The sequence below is a fragment of the Chaetodon auriga genome, chromosome 5, assembly GCF_051107435.1.
Source record: "Chaetodon auriga isolate fChaAug3 chromosome 5, fChaAug3.hap1, whole genome shotgun sequence".
NCBI lineage: Eukaryota > Metazoa > Chordata > Actinopteri > Chaetodontiformes > Chaetodontidae > Chaetodon > Chaetodon auriga.
This window is the reverse complement of record NC_135078.1, coordinates 11782269-11805090: the sequence shown is the minus strand read 5'-3', so window position 1 is coordinate 11805090 and position 22822 is coordinate 11782269. Positions and strand designations below refer to the sequence as shown.

General features: G+C 46.4%; 1 protein-coding gene across 2 annotated transcripts in view; it reads left to right on the top strand.

Annotated features, from left to right (window-relative positions):
* znrf3 (zinc and ring finger 3) overlaps positions 1-22822 on the top strand; it is a 63686-nt gene that overhangs the window by 16125 nt on the left and 24739 nt on the right. For both annotated transcript variants that reach the window (XM_076730851.1, XM_076730850.1), the window contains exon 2: positions 19024-19146. In XM_076730851.1, the coding sequence (XP_076586966.1) occupies positions 19024-19146 (123 nt within the window). The remainder of the gene's footprint in view (positions 1-19023; positions 19147-22822) is intronic.

Sequence of the window (22822 nt, the reverse complement as noted above, 5' to 3'; positions counted from 1 at the left end):
CAGATGCTGCCTTCGAGTCACCTCGTGAAGTACAGGAGGGCATTTTGGAAGAGAAGGGAGCTGCCATGGCTGTCACAAGAGGTTTCATCATTCCTTGTTCTGCTCTAATACAGCACAGCACAGCTGGCCAAGACAAACGTGAGGTAAACGCACAGCTCACTGGACTCTGTGACTCACGCTCACACATGCTGGCAGCACACCCTGGGGACTCTAATGGCTGAGGCTAGCTGTGGTCTTTTCATGTTTTTTGAATTATTAACGAAACAAGGAGAAGCTGTAAACGGACCAAGGAGAAGATGGGCCTTCCACACGCAATGCATGAGGAGCGGGAGCTCTCCGAGACCCTTCACATGCCCTCCAAGTTTATCCCAGTCGCCCCTCTTGAAGATTCACAGAGCCCCTTTGATCCGTATGCCGTCCTCCCAGTTGGGAGGCCAGGGGATGCGAGCAGCCCTTTTAGTCTTCCATTTCAAGTCACACATTCTTTCCTTAAGGACCCAGAGGTCCCGACCCTTAGTTGCACTGGAATTTCATATGCAAAAATAGGCCAGACTTGCCAGGCTATTTGAATATGCACTCGTCCTCTTAAAGCCTTCATCATCATTGGATGTTGAATTAGGTATTCATCTTAAAGGTGTCATAGCAAGGCATATGTTAATTTTGGCTGAAGCAGTGACAGACAGACCTTCCCTGACCCTCCTACCTCTGTCTTTTTAATATTTTCATCATGCTGATTATGCATTTCAAAAGGTCTGTGTTGCCTGTCAAAGAGACAAAGTCTTACCCAACAAATGCCTCCCTGCTCAGTACACACATGGAGGTGGAGATTCACAGTAACTGCTCCAGCAGATTGGGTTTTAAAAATAAATCACATAATCACACTGCAGTATAAATCAGCTCAAAGACACATTTTCTCTCATCCCTCAAACATGGTGATTTCTGCTATATCGCTCGTATTTATTGCCATACAATTTGTCAAATCTGCAAGTTCATGTGCACTGAACGGTTGGCTTCCAGAGAAAGCATTAGCAGGCATTTTTGTGACATTTCTGTCTGAATTACGATAACTTTGCATAGTTGCTTTTCTTCTTCAGAGACAGCATTTGCCCTGGCCGTCCTGTTTCAGCAAAGGGTTTGCAACCTGCAATCCTCTTAGATGTGGAGCCAAATGCCCCAGAGGTTATAGCCAGCTAAGTGGTTCCTTGTTTCTAATAAAAAACAAATCAAATAACATGGATCCCTAGGGGTTTATAACACTAGAGTCATGAACTCTTGGGCAGATAAATCTCTTCCAAATATCCCCATACAAAGACATGGATGTGGGAGGAACTAGTTGGCTTTGATTGTATAATTTATAAGCCACAACGTGCCGAAGAGAGTAGATGAGGGGAGGGGAGGGGAGAGGGAAAGGCTCTGACCACTCAGCGATGGAACAGCCCTCTTGACTGTGAAATGACCTGATCTTTAGAAGTTGGCCATTACCTTTTCAAAGCGGCCTTGGTAACGCTGATGGCAGGAAGTGCTTGTGTGTAAAGCGGGTTTGATGTTTAACTCTTCAGGGGCGGTTATCCCCAGGGTCTGCTTATTCCCTCGACCCCACAACTCTCCTTCCCCTTCTCTCTCCGGCCTGTCAGCTCTTACCTCTGGCAACGCGACCAGCGAGAACGGGAGGAACAATACTGCGTTTGTGCACCACTCTGCACTCGGCCTGCTGCTAAACAAATGTTCGGAGGAGGAATTCTGGTGGCTGGCCTTGCCCCTGGGCCCAGGCTGATCCCACAGTGACTTCATAAACACTCTCTGGAGCAATCAAAAGAACAAATCAGCCTTTATAAAGAGCTATATGGTAATGGAATTATTTCCACACCAATTAAAGTTTACTTTTCTCTCCCCTTGCCCTCATGTAGACTATTTATTTTGCTCCTGCAGCAAAAAAGGAAATGTTCTGTTGCCCCGGGCACAAACATGCATTTCTGGGGAGGCGCATGCTCTGCAAGGGGTGGAGTGATGAGGCCATGACAGTCAAGTTTATGCCACTTTCTCTGCCTGTAATTGACGCCGATGTTGTGGTAATATTTACAGAGTGGTTAATACGCCCACTGTCCTAAAAAACTTGTTTTCATGGTGTTTGGGGTACGTAATTTTTTTGTTTTTTATTCAGTTTGCTCAGAGGCAACTAGAAAATCTTGTGAAATCCTGAAAATCAAAACCACTTAAATGGGAGAATCTAAAGAGTGTCCCCTCCCACAGTGGAATGTATGAAATCCACAGACCCTGTCCTCAGGCGGTGGTGTGGGTTGACAGGGTTAGAGATGAGGGGGACTGAATGGCCGGGTGACATGGATCCACACCCAGACCTTTGGTCCATGTGGCCCTGAGGTGACTCGTAAAAGGATACATGCATGCCAGATAACTGTGGCCACTCTGCTCCTTTTTTCAGGAATAATGGGGTTCACATTGAAAAGCTAAACAAAACTCCACATGAACTTGTCTTTCCAGAAACAATGTCCCTCTTACTCTGGATAATCCATATAAGAAGCTCCGAACTGTTTATAGGCGACTCTTTTTTTTTTTTTTTTCGATAGAAGTAGTTCTGACCATTCAAAGCTCCTTTTCCACCCAGATGTCCAGGTTCAACAGGGTATGATCAAATCTGAATCCAGTATCAAATCTGCTTACACTTGAATCCTTTCAAATCCTTTATCAAATCTATTCAGGTTTAGCTTTCAACATGAAGCAACAACAACAATAAAAAAATAACTCTCAACTGTGACTCAAAAGATTGACGTTCGGATAGTTATTCCATTCCAGTACTGAAGTTTTTAAGGTTATATTACATATTTGCTTTGATAATAAAACGGAAGAGAAGGGAAAAGATTTGATGCCATTGGTCGGACTCTGACTTCAGCATCTGAGTATCTGACCAACTTGGAACAGACCACAATGGAATAGTCTTATGTGTAACTCAGATTTACACATGCACATCTTTTCTCTGACCCCGCCTCACCTTCCCTTCAAATCGTTTTCCACCACTTAGGCCAGGCCTCAACTTGGCCCAGCACCTTTCTGCCTTTTATCTCCACTGATGGAGCCAGCTATTGAAGCAACCTTGACGCCACCCCCACCCCTCCCCAACCTTTCTGTCTCTTTACCGCGCGCCTGCACAATAGCCTTGCTCGGCAGAGTTCCAAGAACAGTGTTTGTCCGATCACCACTGCAGCCCCACCCCCCTTTTATTGGTGTGTGTGGAGGGACAGTGAGCGAGTGTGTAGGTTTGAGTGTGTGTGTGTGTGTGTGTGTGTGTGTGTGTGTGTGTGTGTGTGTGTGCGCGCACTGTTTTTCAAGCAGTCAAGAAGGAGGTGTGGCTGCATCGTTATGGTAACTTAAATTGCAAAAAAAAAAAAAAAAGTAATGAGCTAGTTATCTGCATTGGGGTGAGTGCAGGAGTTATGTTGAGTATCCAGGACTCAGGAAGTAAAAGTATTGGATGATTTGCAGTTGGAGCGATTCTAAGCCTTAATAAACTCTCCAGATTGAATTCATTCATTTAAAAAGTCAAAGGTACAAGTTGTGTTTGTTTAAAGAAGGAAAGAAAAGAAGTGTTTTCCGACTTCTAAAGTGCATTTGGGTGGACATCCAGTCACTAATCTTAACATACAGTTGTATATGCAGCAAATGGTGATCAAAAGTTCAAGATTATGGCTTCTAGAAACCTGATAAAACATGCAGCAATAATTTTTTCATGAATTCAGCAACTATGGCGCCGTGTTGTGTTCCTCAGTTTGCTCCAGCTCTGAATCTAGATGAGGCTTATGGGTAGTGTAGTATTTAGAGCAATCTTACATACCAGACTGATGGGGAAAAAAACAAGATTTCTTAGCTTTCTCAGCATGCAGTTATTAAAAACTGCTGCCTGTAAAATAAACCTGTTGTATGCTGAAATGATCAGTGATCACCTTTCTGTCTGTGTTGTGCCACTCCATAGATAATTCAAGGAACAGAGATGTGTTGAGAGATTTGAAAGCATACTACATCCTGTGCTTGCTTTCTCTCATTTACCCCTTCAGGCTTCCCAAATACACACACCCACACTTGTACATACACCTCTTCTCAAGCCCTAAGCTTCTATACTCTGGGCCCAGCTGCTCTGCCAGGGTAGGGCCATTTCATTCCCTTTTGTCCATGCCACTGACCTCCAAGCACACTGGGAGCGCACCTCTGCAGGGCCTGGCCCTTAGCCGGACGCTTGATGTGGACATTTTTGGAGCAGTGGGTCCCCCTCACCCGGGCAACCAGGCCCCTTTGAGCCCTTACCCCTCACTGTTTGCCCAGCCACTCTTTCCTCCTCGGCCAACTCTTCGTCTTTTCCCCCTCGCTGTGGGACTGGAAGAAAGCTTGAGAGACAGCACGTTGTTTTGTGCTCGCTGCTTGGTTGTGCTGCTGGTGGCTGGCTTCCTATGGTGCACCAAAGCTCCCATTCACTTTCTCTCTCTCTCTTTCTTTGGGCTCCCCCAGGGAAGGAACCCCTGTTTGATCACATTAGGGGAGAAAGAGAGAGATCAGTGGTGCTTTTGACATTCTCACTAGCTTTTGACAGTCTATGTGCCACTGATCAGTTTGCCCGGCACCAGCAAGTGGCCCCTTTTGAATTTCTCCTTTTTCTTTTATGTTTTTTAGGCCAGCCATTGTGAAGCCTTTTGATTAGAATGTGTGGGTAGAGCTTAGCAGGACTGCTGCATCATTTCTCATTTCACACTTTTCTCTGGATTCTGCTCTCCCTTCTTTTGAAAAAGGCTTGTGTTGACCACTTCTTCAAAATGTCAACTTCTGTGATCATATATGTAGAAAAACATGTGCTCGTAAGTGAAAGAGCGCCACAGCATGCGGATGAGCCATGACAGCCTCTTTGTGGCGATCAAAGCTGAGGCGCTCTGATAGTATTTTGGCCTTTCAAAAAGCAAAGATGCAAGCGCTGCACAGTGGGTGAGAACTGTGGAAGTTTCTCCAAAAGCTGCATCACAGCGTGGGTGTTGAGCAATTACTCACTCTGATACTGTACTTTTCTTATCACTGCTCAGGATCATTCTGACATTGTGCCCCCTTTCCCTTTTGATCTGCAAGGTTTTAGCATATTTGAGAAAGCTGACGTGGTTTTGGCTCTGACCGCTTTCCATTCATAGGAGGCTATGTTAACAAAGAAGCAGAATTTGCAAAAGGCCTAAAGAAGAAGGCCTCTGGAATCTTGTGTTATTTTTGCCAAAAATGCCTGGCCACAATTAACCAACCACAACCACACTGAATGTCAATTTAGGTCATTTTCTACCCTCACAAAAGCCCCGGACTTGGACCCCATGAAGCAGAAAAAAGCTGATGTAATGGGTTTAAGAAAATCTCCAAGGGGAGTCAAACCTCACCCACACAGCCTCCAACTACCCCCCTCCTCTGTCCAAAATCCCACCCTCTTATCCACCCGAAGCGGTCACCACCTTTGGTCACAACACAGATATGGTCACCTTGATTCCCGAATGCTGCAGGTTTTAAGCTTTTTCACGAAGAGTTTGAGCTTTTAGGTGAACGTTTGTGACGGTTACCAAAAGTGAGAGAAAAGGTTTATGATTCACTGATTTAGTGTTTGGGGTGGGGGAAGGGAAGCAGGAGATGAAGGCAAAGGGACGAGGGAGAAAAAGAAAAGCGGGGGGGGGGGGGGGGGGGGGGGGGTAAAGACAAGAAATCCCAGCCTTGGCACACACACACAGAGTCTCTGTGCAGCGTAAAGCACAAAAGAAACCTGTAACGCCTCCAGATTCCTTCTAGTCGAGTATCAAAGACATGCTTCGCTTTAGAACAAGAGACTAGTGGGTAAGATAGGACTGAGTGAGCCAGTGAACCCAGCACTGGCTCGGTTGGGTGCTGCGAGTTAATCTCTCAGATAGGATTTTTTCCCCTTCTTCTTCTCCACCTCCTCCCTCTCTTTGGGGATATCGGTATTACTGTGCAGCTCTGAAAAGAGCGACTTGTCTAACCTGATCACTGGTCAGAATAAACACAGGGAGAGGCTTCGAAAACACACGCAGAGATGGTTGCTGCTTTCAACCTCAGAGGTGGGATAAACCTGCCCACTGGACCATCCTAATGCCTTTAGCAGACCTCCGGTAATTAAAATAAATGAAGGCTCTCAAAATGAAGGCACAGTATCTAATGGAAGGAGCTATCTCATGTTTTGTTGATGTTAAGTTTTTATTGAAGGCTTGTGTTGAACACAGCTCAAAGTCTTGAAGAGTTTGCTGTATTCTTATTGGACAGTTACTCGACATTGTCTCTATTAGGGCAGCAACTAATGATGTCCATTGTCCATTAATCTATCTTTTCTGTCAGTTAAGTTGTTTCATGAAGCTCAGTGTGATGTATTCAAGGTGACTGCGTTGTCCAACCAACAGTCCAAATCTCAAAATTCAGTTAATCCCTAAGAAGCCTCTGCAAGTGCATACTGAACATGCATCGCGTGCGTGTGAAAAACTTGCATGCGTCTTATCTTTAAAGCTACAACAAAGAAATTGGCAGTTTGGAGAGCATTCAAATAGTTTCCGGTACGGCTATCCTTGCCATCCAAGGTCGTCCCTTAAGGATTAGGAATAGGAAGCCAAAGGATGAATCCCCTCTCTCCATCTAACCACCTCTGATTCCACCCCAGTCCCTGTTTCTCCACAGCATTATTCCTGGAAACGGCCCTGGCTTTGTTTATTCACATTCTTATTTCCTCAGGAATATCCTAACCTCCTCGGAGGGTCTTGAGCTGCTGGATCGAGCTCTCCTCGTGTTTCACCCTCCAGGTTGTCATGAAAGGGGATCGTGCAGCCATTCACAAAAGCGAGAGAGGGGCAGGGAGAGAAAGCAGAGTGAAGAAACGACTGGGGGAAAGTCTGATTCTGTGTCTGCTAGCTTTCACAAGAATAACCAATCTCTCAACCCCGTGCCACTTATTCCTCCGTGTTTGCTTTGAAGGTCGGTACATTTGAAACAAAATCACGAGGTTAATCGCTGGTGATGCTAAACACATTCCTCATGTGGTTTAATGGTCACCCAACTCTTCATCTCCTTCCCTGGAGCGCAGTGTGACCTTAGCCATCCGACCCGGAAGTGATGTAGGTGAGCACTTCCTCTAGTGTATTTGGAGCCCCAGTAAGTGTTTCCTAAAGAAAACAACTCGGAGGCGACCGAAAGCTGAAACCAGCACTAATGCTGGCTGCCTCCCCACCTTGCTCCCCTCCCTCTCTAAACCCTGTGGCCGTGGGGAAAGCAGAGGTAAGGAGGGAGGGGGGGAGTAACTCTTACTGTATGAAACTCAACCACTGGGCACACATTCATTTAAGTGTGTGAACGTGTGCATATACTGTAAGTCCTGTTCACATTTCCTCTGAACTCTCACTTGCTGGGAGCTACGATCCTCAGCAAACACGCTGTGCGGCGTAAGCCAATGTTCTGGCTAGCCTAGCTTAGTCTAGCCACGCCCTGACAGACAGCGGCATGCATGGCCAAAATGGGTTGTTTGTGCAGTTGTTGCGTGGAAGGTCATTCACTAAGTTAAGTGTGTGTGAGGACAATATGAACCTGACCTTTGCAGAAAGCCCCGTCTGTCTGCCCTCTGAGGAGCGGTGGGATTACAACACTCCTCTCCCGCTGTAACTGTGACACACTCACATGCAAACACACACACACAGATATACATATATATGTATGTCTGTATATATGTATGTCTGTGTGAGAGCCCGCAGCAGGAGAGTACACAGTCACTCTGATTTCATATTGCGGCGCTCCACTTTGATATTCCAGGGCTACTGTGCATATTTAACTAGTGACTTTGGTCATGTCTAGTGTTTGCCATTCCCTTAATCTAATATCTCAAAGCATCAGGGTTTAGCTGGCACGGCTTTTGATTACGAGCCAGCTGCTTGCTTGGGACAAGTTTGATCTCCGCAGGCCACCTCTGCCGCCTCATACTGTAAATCCAAATACCAGCATTTCACATGGAGACTGGCTGCGTCAACGTCACGTTTTGTTCCAGGTCACAATGGTGAAGGAAGAGCATCCAGTGACTTTTAGAGAGATGATAGTCTGTTGATATGATCATCTTCATCCAAATTTATGACTCTGAGCAAACTGCTTACAGAAGTTTTGTACATGTGAAGACTTTTGTCCAGTGTAACACTGCATTCAGCATCAGCCACGTTTTTATGTTATTGATTGATTCATTGATTCACATGTCATTTTTTTCTGGCAAAATGCCCAAAATCTGTGATTAGACATCTTGGTAAAGAGAACTCCTCCCTATCACACACGTAATGTATCCTGGACGAGGAAGCGCAAATCCTTTTCTGAAGCTGCTGTGGTGTCTCGCTGATTGAACCTGCAACAGTTTGAGCCCTTGTGGTGGAGCCGGACTGAAGTAGAGGGGAGAGACTGATGAGAACAACAGTTGGGAATATATCCTCCTCTTCTTCCCACCAAAGCCCCAGAGTTTGGGGTCTGGGCAAGGTTGCCGCCATGTTGTCCACTCCAGAGAGCAGGGTGGGAGCGAGCTGAGGGAGGGGAGGCAGGGCAGGATGGGCCGCCTATGCTCTAATCCCATTCCAGCAGGCCAAGCAGCAGCAGCTTGCACCGCATTCCACAACTCTGGGGGCTCTTTGGGTGGGGAGGGAAGGCGAGCAGCGTTCCTCCATAGCCGGGCCCATCAAAGACGCCGCGCAACATCAAAGGCTACTCAGAGCCTAGGTGTTGATGACTGCAATCCTCCCCTCGGTCCACTTTTAGCAACCTCAACCCCTCAGCCGTCTAACACACACACATGCACACGCACACACACACACACACACACACACACACACAGAGTGAGCTGACTGCGCCAGGTATGCGCAGCCTCCCTCCTTCCTGCCCGGGCTCACCAGCCGTTCTGCAGCAGCATTAATCATAGCTCATTAAGTAGTGACATTGACTTTTGTTTTATGGTGAGGGCTGAAGAGGAGCAGGGCGGGCCAGAGCAGGAGATGCCGCCGATGTTTGGGGCGGTGCTGGCAATGGACATAAAGTAACTGCACAAACATTGAATGTGGTGTTGAACTATGGCAGAAAATTTGGGGGTTTTTGCTGAGGGTCAGACAAAACAGTCGTCCTGGAGACATCACCTCGAGCTATGGGAACCTGCATCTTTCACTGTTTTCTCACAGATTATAGACAAAGTGATGAAAGGGTTAATAGTTGATTGAGCTGTCATCAGTTTTTTGTTTTTTTCTGAGGACTGCCTCATGAAAGCCAAGTTGAGGTGTGTTTTTTTCAAAATGAAATCTTGTGAGAAATGTGCTGGAGAGAAAAACAAACCTGTGTGCTGTATAGAATTGTTTATTAATGTATCCCGTTTCCCTTTGCTTGTTACATTGTTAGTCATGCTAATGAATTCACTGTGGCACCTTGATGCTGACAAATAATTTATGCATGCGTTCACCTACTTTTGTAATTGTCCTCATAAGGACAGCAGCCTCTCGTGCACGGAGACAATACGTTTATGTGCTGTTGTTACTTTATCTTTGCGCATAGATGCTGTGATCTCTTCGGGGGGGGTGTTTCCACTCCCCCCTTCTCTTTCCAAAATGGTGCCATCCAGCCCAATGTTGACCCCTGAACTTTGTTGGCCTGTCCTTTGTTCGTGTCACTCTGGTTTTTAAAGAGTGGAGAGCTGAAAGTGACACCAGAGAGAGTTTTGAGTGTGCATACACACACACACGCACACACACACACGCCATTGACTGTTTCAGGATGCACTCGCAGAGACTTAATAGAGTCACAAGCTCGGCGTCGTGCTCAGTGTTAAAGCTGTCAACCCCAGAGCCTTGTGCTACATATCAGGACATTTACATGCTATTAGGTGTCCTCTGCCCGCGTCCCCTGCTCACGCTGAAACCATGACACTTGTTTGCTTTGCCCGTTGCTATGAAGATGGCGTGGAGGTGATTTTCGGGGAGGGTTAAGGTGGGGACAGCGAGTGGTGGAGGGGAGAGGCAAACAGACAGATGATGACCGCGCTGAGGCTGGCCTGCTTCAGACGCACCGTTGGCTTAAGGAAAAGTTTAATTAGCCATGTTAAGAGTAAATGTGAGCTTCTGTTGTCAATCACTCACTTGATAAAGTGAATTAGTAGAGTGCGTTTGTTAGATTGTTACATAGTTTATGCTCTAGCTTTGGCAAATTTCCCCTTTTCACTCCCCAGCATTGTGTTTTTTCTTTATTACACTCCTCCTCTACTTGGTTTAGACCGCCAAAATAAAAGATGGACGCTGAGCTAGCTCGGCTAATTGTTCCTTTAGTCCCAGCGGAGAAGACAAAAGGGAGGAAGTCTTCATTATTTGAGAGGAAAAGCAGAGGGATCCCTTTACGGTGATAATGTTACAGGAGGTGGAGTGTCGGCCCCACCTGTAGGGCCCTCCCAGCTGCTCCACTGTAACTGGATCCCGCTCCTTCTCTCCTCAAGGCTACCAGCCCTCTTTGAAGTTATTTCTAGTGCTGGGAAAGAGGGGCAGAGAGCGACCGAGAGGGGCAAAGAGGGACTGAGAGAGTGAGAGGGGAGGTGTGTGTGTGTGCATGTGTGTGTGTGTGTATAGTCTGTTAGCGCATGCATTTACGTTTGCGAGTCTGTTTGTGCACGCTATAAATAGAAGGCGGCAATTCAAAACCCTTTCTTCTTTCGTGTGCTCTTTGTACGAGGATAAAACATGTTGTGATTATGAAGCAAATGAACCAGCTTCACAACAAGCCCTGAAGTCATGTTATTTATTGCAGAGAAAACAAACCACCCAGTACCTTGACTGACAGTTTTCAGTGCAGAAATGTGGTAGAGTGACTTAAAGAGCACTGCAGCGCGTCCAAGATCTTATTTTGACATGATAATTACCTTTAGATTTCCTGTTATGAATGCTGAAACTAGGGTTTGATGCAGAGGCGGTTAAGGAGTAACTTACCTCTTAACAGGACCCACCAATCCACAGTTGCTTTAAAACCTACCTGGTCTCATTTCTGCCAAGAAACAGACAAACCTGAGCAGACTCGTCACGTCTTAAGGCTGCCGGCAGCCCTAACCTGTCTGCAGCTGAGGACACTCGCTCTAAATCCTCCTGCTGAGGTCTGAGTACCTGTTAAACATGCACATCCCAATCCGTGGCAGCAGCTTAACCTCACAGCGCCTGAACTGAAACAACTTGCTCCAGACAGACTCCCCGTCCTCGCTGACTTCATCGAGGGTTCTTTGAGGTCGTCTTTTGGATTAAGGTTCTGAGTCAAACCTCAGTTTCCTTCCTCCGTCCTTCTAACATGGTGTCTGAGCTCTTCGGGGTTCAGACGGTCTGTCTGTGGGCCAATGGCGAAGGTGTGATAATGAAATAGTGGAGATGTGGAGAGATGAAAGCAAGAAGAGGCATTCCACATGAGCAGATGGCGACAAGACTGCGGGAAAATTTGACCTTTGACTTATGACTGTCAATCAGCTGTGACTGGCCACATATGTTGCAAAATGTGTACTTATAATAGCAAACGTGCAGCTGAGAATGAAAAATACACCTCGTGGTTGTTTGTGTGTTTGCTTTCTTGTTTTTGTGTTACTGCAAATGTAAGAAATTTCTGTGTGCAGCCCTGTTATTATTGGGACTAACGTTTGTAGATGAGGTATCACTGTGTGCATGTGGCAGCTGGTGAGGCTATCTTGTGGATTGGACTGTGTGTGTGTGTGTGTGTGTGTGTGTGTGTGTGTGTGTGTGTGTGTGTGTGTGTGTGTGTGTGTGTGTGTGACTCCTTTTCTCACCTACTTTAAAGTAGGATGCCACTTTCGCCCACAAGAAATGCGGCTCATATAAGCGCCCAGCAAACACCCTCACCTCATCTGTTTCAGGTCACGCCGAGTGTGTGTGTGTGTGTGTGTGCGCGTGTGTGTGTGCAGAGGAGGGTTGGGGGTTAAGCGGCAGCAGGTTTGGAATTGGTCAAAGCACGCTCCCATGTACGCCCTGCAGGGCACAGGGGGCTGAAGTTGACTGCGCCACAGTTTGCTGTCAGGGAGGGTGCAGCAGGGCGGCTGGTGGAGGAGCTGGTGATAACATGCTGTCGACATTTTGCTAGTTTGTGTGTTTTGGCCGGCAGTTTTATGCTTGTTTGCTGGATGTTACATCATGGAGCGTCCACATTGTGTGCTGGTTTATATGAAATGATTTGCTGTTCGTTATAGGTGGTAATTTAGGTTTATTAGCCTGGTGTTTTTATTGTTCTGGTGATCTCTTTGGAGCTAATGATACTCGCTGAAGTGGTTTTGGGCATCACGTCCATACTCTACTTACAGTCAACTTATTTGACAGGGTTTTTGGTAGTGTACATATTCATTTTTCTACCCAGTTCTTGCACTTTTATTGCAAACACCTGTTGGAAATGTCAATTTGCTGCCCTCTTATTACTTTTGAGCTGGAGAAATCTGTTTGCTGGTAGATAGTGCTCTGCTGTGCGCTTCATTTGTACAAGTTCTTCAAAAACATTAAATGAGTTGCTGTACAGCAATCTGCACTGTTCCACCTGTTTGGATCACCTGCAGTTAAAATAAATTGCTTTGGAATATATTTAGATTTGATGCTTTTTTTTTTTTTTTTTTTTTTTTGCTCTGTGCGGTTTACTATAGCCTCATATAACCTCACACATTGTACCAGTAACAATAATACGAAGAATAACAGTGATAGTAATAATAATCATTTTTAAAAAGAGCTCTGGTATCAGTATCAAAAATTGGACCAGAACTGAAAAACAGTGGATGGGTGCGTCTCGAGTCATTTACTAGGCAAAAACTGTCACAGTCACTAGTTCCAGCTGTTTCTGCTCTGTGGTGCATTTGTTTCACTTTCAGTTGAATTCCTAAAGATTGTTTGGACACAAGAAGATTTAGACTGATGCCACCTTGGGGAGCTTGTCATGGGCACCTTTTCACTACCTTTGAAATTTTACAGACTAAGTGATTGATGGGTTCATTATCAATTACAATAACTACCAGTTATACAAAGAATGATTAATGATTTTGGCTTCGGGTTCAAGCAGTGACAGCATGCTCTTCCTCTATGAATGTGTCATTACTTTGTGCTTGTCACACTTGAGATGACATTCATGTTATCAGCCACATTATCTCTGGGAGTGATCTAGTGTTGATTGAAAGGTTACACATTAAGGTGCAAAAGCTCACAGTAGGCGGTTAAGTGTATGCGTCGCAGTTAGTTACTGACATTCTGATGAAAACTGCAGTGTATTTGGTGGACTACATATAAAAAGGGTATTATTTGTTCACACATACACTGCCAGATGAGGTGAATGTCTGCAGATGCAATATAAGGCTCAGGTTTGTGTAGGTCTGTCGGTGTCTCGTGTGTGTGTGTGTGTGTGTGTGTGTGTGTGTGTGTGTGTGTGTGTGCTTGTAAATGTCTGAACATCCAGTTGCATTATGTCCTGGCCTGTCCTGGCCTGGCCTTTGTAGTCCTTCCAGAACAGCTCTGAGTGTTGTGACTGTTATGAGGCTCTGAAAGACACCACAGGTCCCTGGGGAGACTTGGTCTGTGGCCTGTGATCAGACATACCCACCCGGCCATCCCATCCCATCCCTACAGCCCTCAACACAACCGCCCGCCACCTCCGCTGGCAAGACTGGTCTGTTATTCCAGGAAGTTGACAATACTCCCCCCCCCCAGTAGAGAGGGAGGTTGAAGCCCAGTGCCGGGGAGGGGAAAGTATTGGTCGAGGTGGCAGCGAGGAGGGGCGTTGGAGGAGGTCGGAGGGGTCGGCTGAATTAAAGGCCCGGGGAGGTGGGCGGGATGCTTCTTCACTGGGGTGAACGAGTTCACGGCAAGCCGACGGTCAGTGAGAGTTGCCGCCGAGTTACCCCTCGGTCACCCATGATGTGTTTCGGGCTACGCACTAACCAGTGCACACGCCTGTGCTCAAACAGTGAGATACATAAACACATGCGCAGCAGTGGGGAAGCAGGTGGGTGCGAGGACTGGCCATGTGCCCAGGTTTTTCTTCCTCTAGATTGTGTGTGCATGTGAAATAGGTGCCAGCTCTTCTTCCAAAATCCATAAAGGAAACCTATGAACAACAGATCTGTCTGGTTAATCATTTAGCCAGCCTCACAAAGAACATCTTGTAAAAATTGTCTGTGGCTGGCACAGGCTTCAGACAACAAGGCAGCTTTGATAGCTGCAGCAGAAACTCATCCTCTGTGTGACCTGAATGCCATCGCAGGAAGTGTTGGAACTCTAAAGGGATTTTTTTTTAAGAGGTGATGTTTCAAGGACTTGCATGCAGGGGTCTATATCTGCATCCCGTACAGATCAGTTCAGCTCAGGGATCATTCTCCTCTCCAGTCCGCCCACTTGCTTTTTGATGTTTTGAGCTCCCGGTGTGTGGTAGCAAGGATGTCGTGTTGTAATGCACAGCACATTAAGCGCTGTGCTTCAGCAAGATTTTGAACCCTGTGAGCATCATTTTACTTTAAGTTCACAAGGCTTTCCTGGCCAGTGGTGTTAAAAGCAAGAGAGGAGCATCATTTTTGAAATTTCTGCTTTGTTACAAAGAAAGTTTTCTGGTCTTTTTTTAAGCCTTGGGGGTGTTTCATGTGCAAATACAGACATTTTGGAGAAGTTATAAAGATTTCAAAGGCGTTTTGAAGAACTTTTAAAAAGTTAAGCAGGAAAACAAACTTGCTGATTGTTACTTTTTATGTCGACCATCACGGCATTTCATGTTGGAGTGAAAGTGCAAGTGAGGATAGAATTTGTAACGCTCACACACGCACAGCTGTGCAGAAAAAAACAAGCTCTTTCATGCATATAGCATGGAGAGGGCAGGGGAGGGTGACTGTTTTGGAGTCGGGGAGGGATGAGGGGGTAATGGGGGTTTGTAACCAGGGCCACCAATAATTTAGAGGGAGAGAGGAAAAGGGGGTGCGGCAAGGGGAGGGGGCAGAAGAAGTGGTTGTTGCATGATCAAAGGCTCAGCGAATTGTGTCACAGACAGACGGAGAAGAATGGCGTTGGATGGTGTGACTTGCATTTTGATTTCCTTGGAGAGCGGGGGGTCGGGGGTGATGGTGGGAGTTTTTAGAAGTAGGTCCCTGTTTTGATCCCATTATCAACTGTTATCAGGTCACTTGTCCGTGGAGGAGACAGCCATAAAGGGCTGGGCGTGATGGAGCTGGGACAAAGTTTTGTTTTTTTACAAATAATGGTTTTTCTCTCAGCTGAACTACATGTTTTCCAGAAAAAAAAAAACATTTACAGTTATACTTTACAGTTGTCTTTTGGATCTATATGAAAGTGTGTAAAATATGTTATCAAAAATATGAAATCAAGTGCCGTGTAAACCTGGCGGGCATAGCAATAGAAAAAGGAAAAAAATATTCTTAACTGACAATGAAATTTCTATGAAACAGAATCAGTCACTACCTCACGATAAAAGAGCACCATAATAGGAATCCATCTCAAGTATATTTTACGTCCTCTCAGTACTAAGAGGATGATAAGACATTCGAAAGCATCCCATGTGAGCAAGAAGTTTCTCTACAGGTGGCTTTGCTGAAAGAGGTGGGGGTTGGCAGGGGGTATGGCCAGCTTGAGTGACAGGTGGAGTTCAAATCCCCTCCAGGATTTCATTGAGAGTGTGGCCTCTGTAACGGGATATTCATGTGAAAGGCTGCCTCCCCCAGGGGCAGGACAGGCAGGGCAGAACAAGAGCCGCCCCCTTGTGGCACTTCAGGGGCGCTGGATGCCCTTCACCCAGAACCCTGGGTACAGAGGAGTGGAGCAAAGTGGAGCAAAGTGGAGCAATGGGGTGTTTCCAGTGGGCTGAGCTTGTGTGATTTGGGGCCTAGTAGGGAAAGCTAGCAGTTGGAACACAAGAGGGGACAGTCTCTGTCATTTTGTGTGTGTGTGTGTGTGTGTGTGTGTAGGCACGTTTGCATATGTGCTTGTTACTCCTTTCTGCGCATGGCCAGTAGCTGTGACCCACTTCACTAGATCACCATCTCTCATCCAAACCAGGCTCCTTTTCCTTTTTGCTCCCCATCCCCACATCCATCAACGCCTACGTCAACATCTGACAAAAAAGAAAAATCCCTGTGGTGGAGATAATGGTGCAATGGCCAGCCTCTAAAATAACAACATGGTCCACAACAACAACACTGCCCCATTTGGAGTGCAAGAGCCCCCGCACAATGGCCCAGTGTTCAGGACCCAGGGGCGCAGGCGGGGCTCCCCGCTGCCATCCAAGCTGTTAGACAAGCAGGAGAGAGAGGTCATAATCACACAGCGAGCAGCGCTCCACTTCCTGGTCCTCCTTTAGATTGACTGAGACACAGATTGAGGCTTTCTTTAGATCCCCTCCTACATGGATTCTCTCTGCTTCCTGCCTGCTCGTGGGGTATCTCGCACAAAATTCCAAATGTTACCTCAGTTGACTGGGAAGTGCGGCGTGCCTCGGAGAATTGTTCCGGTTTACGAATGATGATATGTGGGAGGGGCGGGTCGGGATACGCAGGTTGAATGGAAACCCGACTAGGTTACTCTCTTTTATCCTTGTCTTTCCCTTCAATTTTGGCGTCCAAAGGCTGAGAGAGACAGCGCGCTCTGAAATTATCATACCAAACGCGTATGTAATGTATACCTGTGTTGCCTCCCTGCGCCTGCCAGCCCTAGGCAAATATCTATCTTCCAAACAGTCATCCAAAGCATGGCAGCTCTCTGCTCACCTGTGTTCACAAAAAAAAAAAACGCTTTGACAAAATGCACAGTGAGGCCATGAAATGCAGGCGACAGGGCGAGTGCATGCTGTGAATTGGTGAAAAGGTGTTTTGAGTCACAGCCTTTATTCACGGTAACCTCTTTACCCTTTTCGAGACAATGATCTATTTGTTTTGACGGGCAAAGGTTGTGGTTGCAAACTGGAGCTCAATCTTTCATGTTTCGTCATATGCACACTTGTCTGTGTGTGGGAGGCCTGAGGAGGAGGATTCAGTGATGAGTGTTCTCTAAAGGTGCAATTCAGAGTGTAAGAGAGAGTGTAAAAGTGTGTGTCTGCACGTGTCTTTGGTATTAAATGTTCTGCCAACGTGGATACCTTAAAAACTTGTGAGTTCTTCAAATCAGCATCTGCTGTTCATGCCTGTCTCTCGCTGTTAAACCTGATGTCACTCTCTTCATCAGATGTCATCCCGACACTGTGGAGCTCCATAACGGCACACGTTGTCCGCATTCCTTCCCTATGATTCTTCAGTAGTCCCCCTGATTTGCATTTGACCCCCTTACCCTTGGCTAAGTCCTCCCCAAAAATCCTTCAGGTCAGGGGCTTGACCCCTCTGCCTTGTGGCACTGAAGTGAAGAGGTGCTTTCTGAATGTCTCTTCAATTGGCCTGCTGCACGACTAACCTGCTCCCAGTGTGATGAAGTGGGGTTCAAAGGTCGGGGGTCACCAGAGGGAGAAGGGTATCTCAGGTCATCAACAGTGGCCCGGGGGCCAGAGTGGCCAAGGGCTCGGCGCCACAGTGCTGCCTGATTGGGGTGCTGTGGTCATTGGGTTAATAGGATAAGTGGCCTGCAGGTCAGTTTGGCCCAGTTTTAATGCAAATACTTGGAGCTTGTCTTTGCACTGTTGCCAGGGTGGTTGGTGCTTCCCGGATTTGGGGACTCCACGTGGTTAAAGTTTTAATCTAACCTAGATCAAGCAGATCATTATATTGAATGGTTGACAGCCATAGATGTCCTCTTCTTTTTGCTTGTTGCTGTTTGTATGTTTGTCAGTTCAAGTGATGGCCTGCTGTGATTGTTAGTGTTATCTTTTGACTTCCCTCATGATACAAATGCCTCTCGGGAGTGCATACTAGCACATATACACGATCGATGATTAGATAACAGCCTCTAGCTGTAGTCTCTTGATGTGAAAATAGAGAGCACTTTTTTTTCCCCCCATTCTCATTCTGTGACTTGCACTCTCTAGCCTTGTTCACCATCTTCCCACAGTCAAGACAAGTAAAGTAACGGAAGTGCTTTGAGATAAATGCTTTGAGATAAATGCTTCTGTTAGTTTGCAATTAAGGAGGCTACCACCTCTTTCTTTTTTTGGCCCAGCAAGTGAGTCAGTGTTTGTGATGTCTGCTGTCCTTAGGTTTTAATCGTCTGGGTAGACACCGTCTAGGCGCTTGCCCTGGAGAGCTTTTTGGCACAGAATTGAGCCAATTTAGTGGCCTTAAGTGTCATGAGAGGACGACTCAGGATCATGTAATAGACAGTCATCAGACTGTTTACATTGGTGTGAAACTTCGGCATCCACTTTTTAATTTGATAAGACAAGTCATTGTGCAGCACGTATGCACATTAGAAATGGCAGCAGCATTAATCATTTGCAGCAGTTAGAGTGGAAGTAGACTTAACGCGACATTCCTTAAGCAGAAATTCAGTGAAAATCGGCCTCATCAGCAGATCCATGAAAGCTCACGAAGCCCAGTTTTGCTTATCTGCTGCAGTTCTTTGAGCAGTTTGTACTGTGTGTTAGATCCTGCATGATTCTGCTGCACACAGCAAATACTTCAGAGACATCTAATGCTCTTAAGCTCTTGTGTTTCATTTTGGAAAATAGATGGCAAGTGGATTATAAATTGTCGTACTCCCTCTGATGGGGTGACAGGGTGGAGGGTGAAAGTCTATAAGCCAGTGATGCCCAGACTTTAACTTGCTGCATCGTGTGGGGAAGCTTTATGTGATTTCTTACGACGCTGCACATGCTACTTGTTTCTTGCACATTGACCTCGAGACGCATGTTTAAATATGACAAGCTTTTCAAACTTTGAACCAGATGGAGGTGAAATTCTTACACTGAAGGGTACATGACAATGTTACTCATGATCATCTTTGAGATTAACACTGACTCAATACCTGATATAAATACTTAACCCTTCTCTCTTCCTTCCAGATGCATCCTTTGGGACTATGTAATAACAACGATGAGGAGGACCTCTACGAGTACGGCTGGGTTGGAGTGGTGAAGCTGGAGCAACCAGAGCTGGACCCCAGTTGTCTCACTGTGCTAGGAAAGGTAAAAAACTGGTTGTTTACTCTTTCGTGTTCATGTCTAGTGCCAGTTTCCCACAGAGTTTGCACAGTTATTTTATTTGCCCCTGATGCACAAGAGGTAATCTTTGGACAACCACACAGTCCAGAGAGAACAGCTTACCCTGCAAAAGTATAAGCTGTGAACCGTCATCTTAATGGCATGAATTGTGTAAGTTTTAAGAGTATTAAGACTGTGATGTGCTTCATTCATTCATATTTGAAGATTGGCCGCATTCAGAGGGAAAAAAGGAATCAGTTTTTACATTTTTCACAGCTGCTATCTGCAGCCAAATTTCACATCCTGGGACACGAATACACTGAAAGACCAATAAATGATTTACGGTTCGCCTGCAAACACAATCTTTGAAAGTCTTATGGGTATAGATCAAAACAGATAACTTCTCTATCATGTGTATTGAATGTTTGGGCATGGGATTTTTGGCTCTGTGAGCGTGGAGCGGAAATATGCAGACAGCGTGGTGCTATGTGTTTATAGACGGTCTCCTTTGCTACACTCACATTAAGGACAATTCTTTCTCTTGTACTTAATTAAACCCTTTTAAGAATTCGTCTTTGATCTTTTGTAGTCACAGAGACAATTCACGGCAGGATGATTTTGTTTTATTTTGTTTCTTACTTCCCATTGCTGGGAGAATGAGGGTGAACTGAATCCCTCCCTTGTCTCTCACCGCCCCCCTGTCCCCATCCTCCCTCCCTCCCTCCCTCCCTCCCTCCTCCAGTGCTCCCAGACCCCTCTGGAGTCTCCGAGTGGTATTTTATCATGCTTTAATTAAGTGTTCCTCTTAATGGAATGTACCAACATTCCCCGGAGGATGATGGGAGGGGGGGTGGCTATAGTCTCATTTATCCTGTGCATGCCCGGTGACAGAAAGAGAGCAGCCATTCATAATTTAAGGAGCCCTTGTGCCGTATACACATGCTAATGGTGCACTTTCTTTGGTGATGGTTGCTGCTATCTAGCTGATGCATACTTATGCTGAGCCCTGAAACCTGACCTAATGTTCAGCACTCAAACTTCTCTCGCACTGTAGCTAAGAATACATCATCGCTACTAAATGGTCTTCGTTGAGGTGATGCGTCCATGTTTGAGGAGCAACTGTTAACTGTTCCAGAGGGAAACTAGCTGGTTTAACTTGTTTACCACATCCAGAAACAGTATGCCAGTGGGACAGTAAGACAGACATGGTTTCAGTCTGTACGAGGAGAGCGTATCGTGGGTAATGTAGGCACCTGTGCTTAGTGACAGTTGGAGTTGGAATACTCTTGTAAGTAATCTTACCATTATGACCCTGATCTCTTCCATGTAGCTGCAGGCATTGAACATCAGCATATGCCTTTGATGGGACGCTCAGTTAGTTTTGTTCAGCCGTAGTTATGAAGTTAGTGTTTTATGGACAGTCTCAAAGAAAGATGAGGAAGATCAGAGCAATGGGGTGGATGGCTGATCATCTTCGGGCAATTCCGACCCAGAGTGTTGTGGCTACATGGCATGTGCCTCAGCCAACTGAGCCACGAGACACCCGAGCAGCAGAACCCCACACCCTCCGCTCACTGAAACCAGCCAAAGCGCAGTGTTAATGAGCTGGCCATTTTTATACATTCTGGGTTTGATGTTTTGCTAAGGGACACTGTAGTGAGGATGGCAAGAACCTTCGCCGGTGACCTTTTGGCCTCCAGCCAGCCTCCCTAACCTCTAGACCACTCTGTTTCCTCTGTTTTTATTCAGCCAGGGCTATAATTAGAGAAGGGAAAGCCCATTGTTGCATCTTGACAGACCCTCGCCCGGGGCCCGAACACAGCTGGGTGCTCTGCGTTGGCACTGCCGCTTTTGCCAGGCCAGACAGTGCAGTGTTTACCCCCTGCCAGTCTGCTTACTCTGCCCAGCCAGCCAGCCAGCCAGGCCACCATGCCCAGCCCCAGTCCGGATACTATGCCCACCCTTACACACTCACCCCGCCTGGTTTGGCCTCACGCTCGGCAGCCCCCCACCCCCTCTCCTGCCCTACCCGACTGGCCCCTGACTGAACCCAAGAGCCCACTCCACTTTGCTGCCACTTTGCCACCAACAGTGTTGGGGTCTTGTCTGGTCAATTTAGATTCCATTCAATTACAAAATCCCAGTGAATGTACAAAACAGAGTTAATGCTGTTTGTGCCAGTCCATGTCTAAACATAAAGTGTTTGAGGACACAAGACCCCAACTGTGCTTAGGAGCTGGTCAACATGTAGGAAAGGCTATTCCCTCTTCTATTTAGACTTGGCTGAATACAAGGAAGGGACTTGCATTGGTGCATACGGTCATCCAGGTCGTTTTTTTTTTTGTTTTTTTTTTTTAGAGCAAAGCATGATTGAGGAGTATTTCAGGGCAAGAAGGGATGAGCTCTCGCTGTCCCACAGTGAGGAGATATCTGTACTCACAGTTTTTTGGTTTGAGCTTTAAGGAAATTCCACACAGGATATTTCTTTTTAATGCCATTGTTGTCAGCATTATATTACTTTGATTTTAGCTCGTGCTAAGCCTAGTTGCCGGCTTAGATTTCAGACTGCTGTAACTGTTAGAGAGATGCTCTGAAACTGGCAAATATTAGCAGCAGAGGAAGAGGAGGAAAAGAGGTCGGTCCCGCCGGCCTCTGAAGTCCATGTGCAAACCTCACCAAAGTGCTGGTGTGTCACATATATGTACACAGTTTTTTCCTGCACTTCCTGTCTGGTTCCTGTTAGAGCTGCAGGACCGTTAAACCCCTGACTTCTGTGTGCCACAGCAGTAACCCCTCCCCCAGCGTCAGGAAAAGCATGTGCAAATTGGTTCCTACTGTAGCTAACTGTGTTCACACTGACAGTCTTTGAAGTGGTTGAGTTGCCTGAGTTATGGTGTCATGTAAGGATGACACTGCAAGGTGTCCTGTGTTAGTAGAACACAGATGCTAATACTTAGTTACAGCTTATCAAGTTGCTGCTTTCTTTGAGGTGTTTGTAAATGTAAATCATGCTTGCACCTCCGTACACATGTATCTCCTCTCAAGTTAAACTATTTATTGCAGTCAGTAACATATTTTGGCTTGTCATTTCCTCCCTGCAGCCTGACTTTCTCAGAACTGGCCTCCCTCCCTTCTTCTCCACACTGTGTTTCACACACATACGTTGCGATTTTTGGCAGCTCCTCTGGAACATGAAATCATGCCACTGGCTTTCATTGATGGCCCAGGCTGGTTGGGGTCTTTGTCGCTGTGCCAGTGAGATATCTCTTCTTTCAAGCACCGCCGTGTCAGTCCAATGGCCTCACGCGGCCTTAGCATGCCGGCTTTTCCCCTTTCATCCTCTTCGGGCTCTCATGACATCAGCCCCCAACCCGAGCAACTGGGGGAGGGAAAGCAGAGAAGTGGAGTGGTGGCGGACAGAGAGGGGAGTGGGAGTTGGAGGACAGAGGGAAGGGAAAGAGGGTGGGGGTCTGGCTTCTCAAGGAGATGACGAAGGCGAATGTGTCTGGTTTGGTAAGTGGGTGACTGGGATTTGTGTCTCGTTTGGTACAACTTTTTTTTTTTTTTTTTTTTTTTTGTACGCACAAAAGCAGAAAAATGCGACCCATCCTCCCACACAGTCCTGCAGCTTGTGTAAAGCAAGTCTCTTGGCTGGCATAGC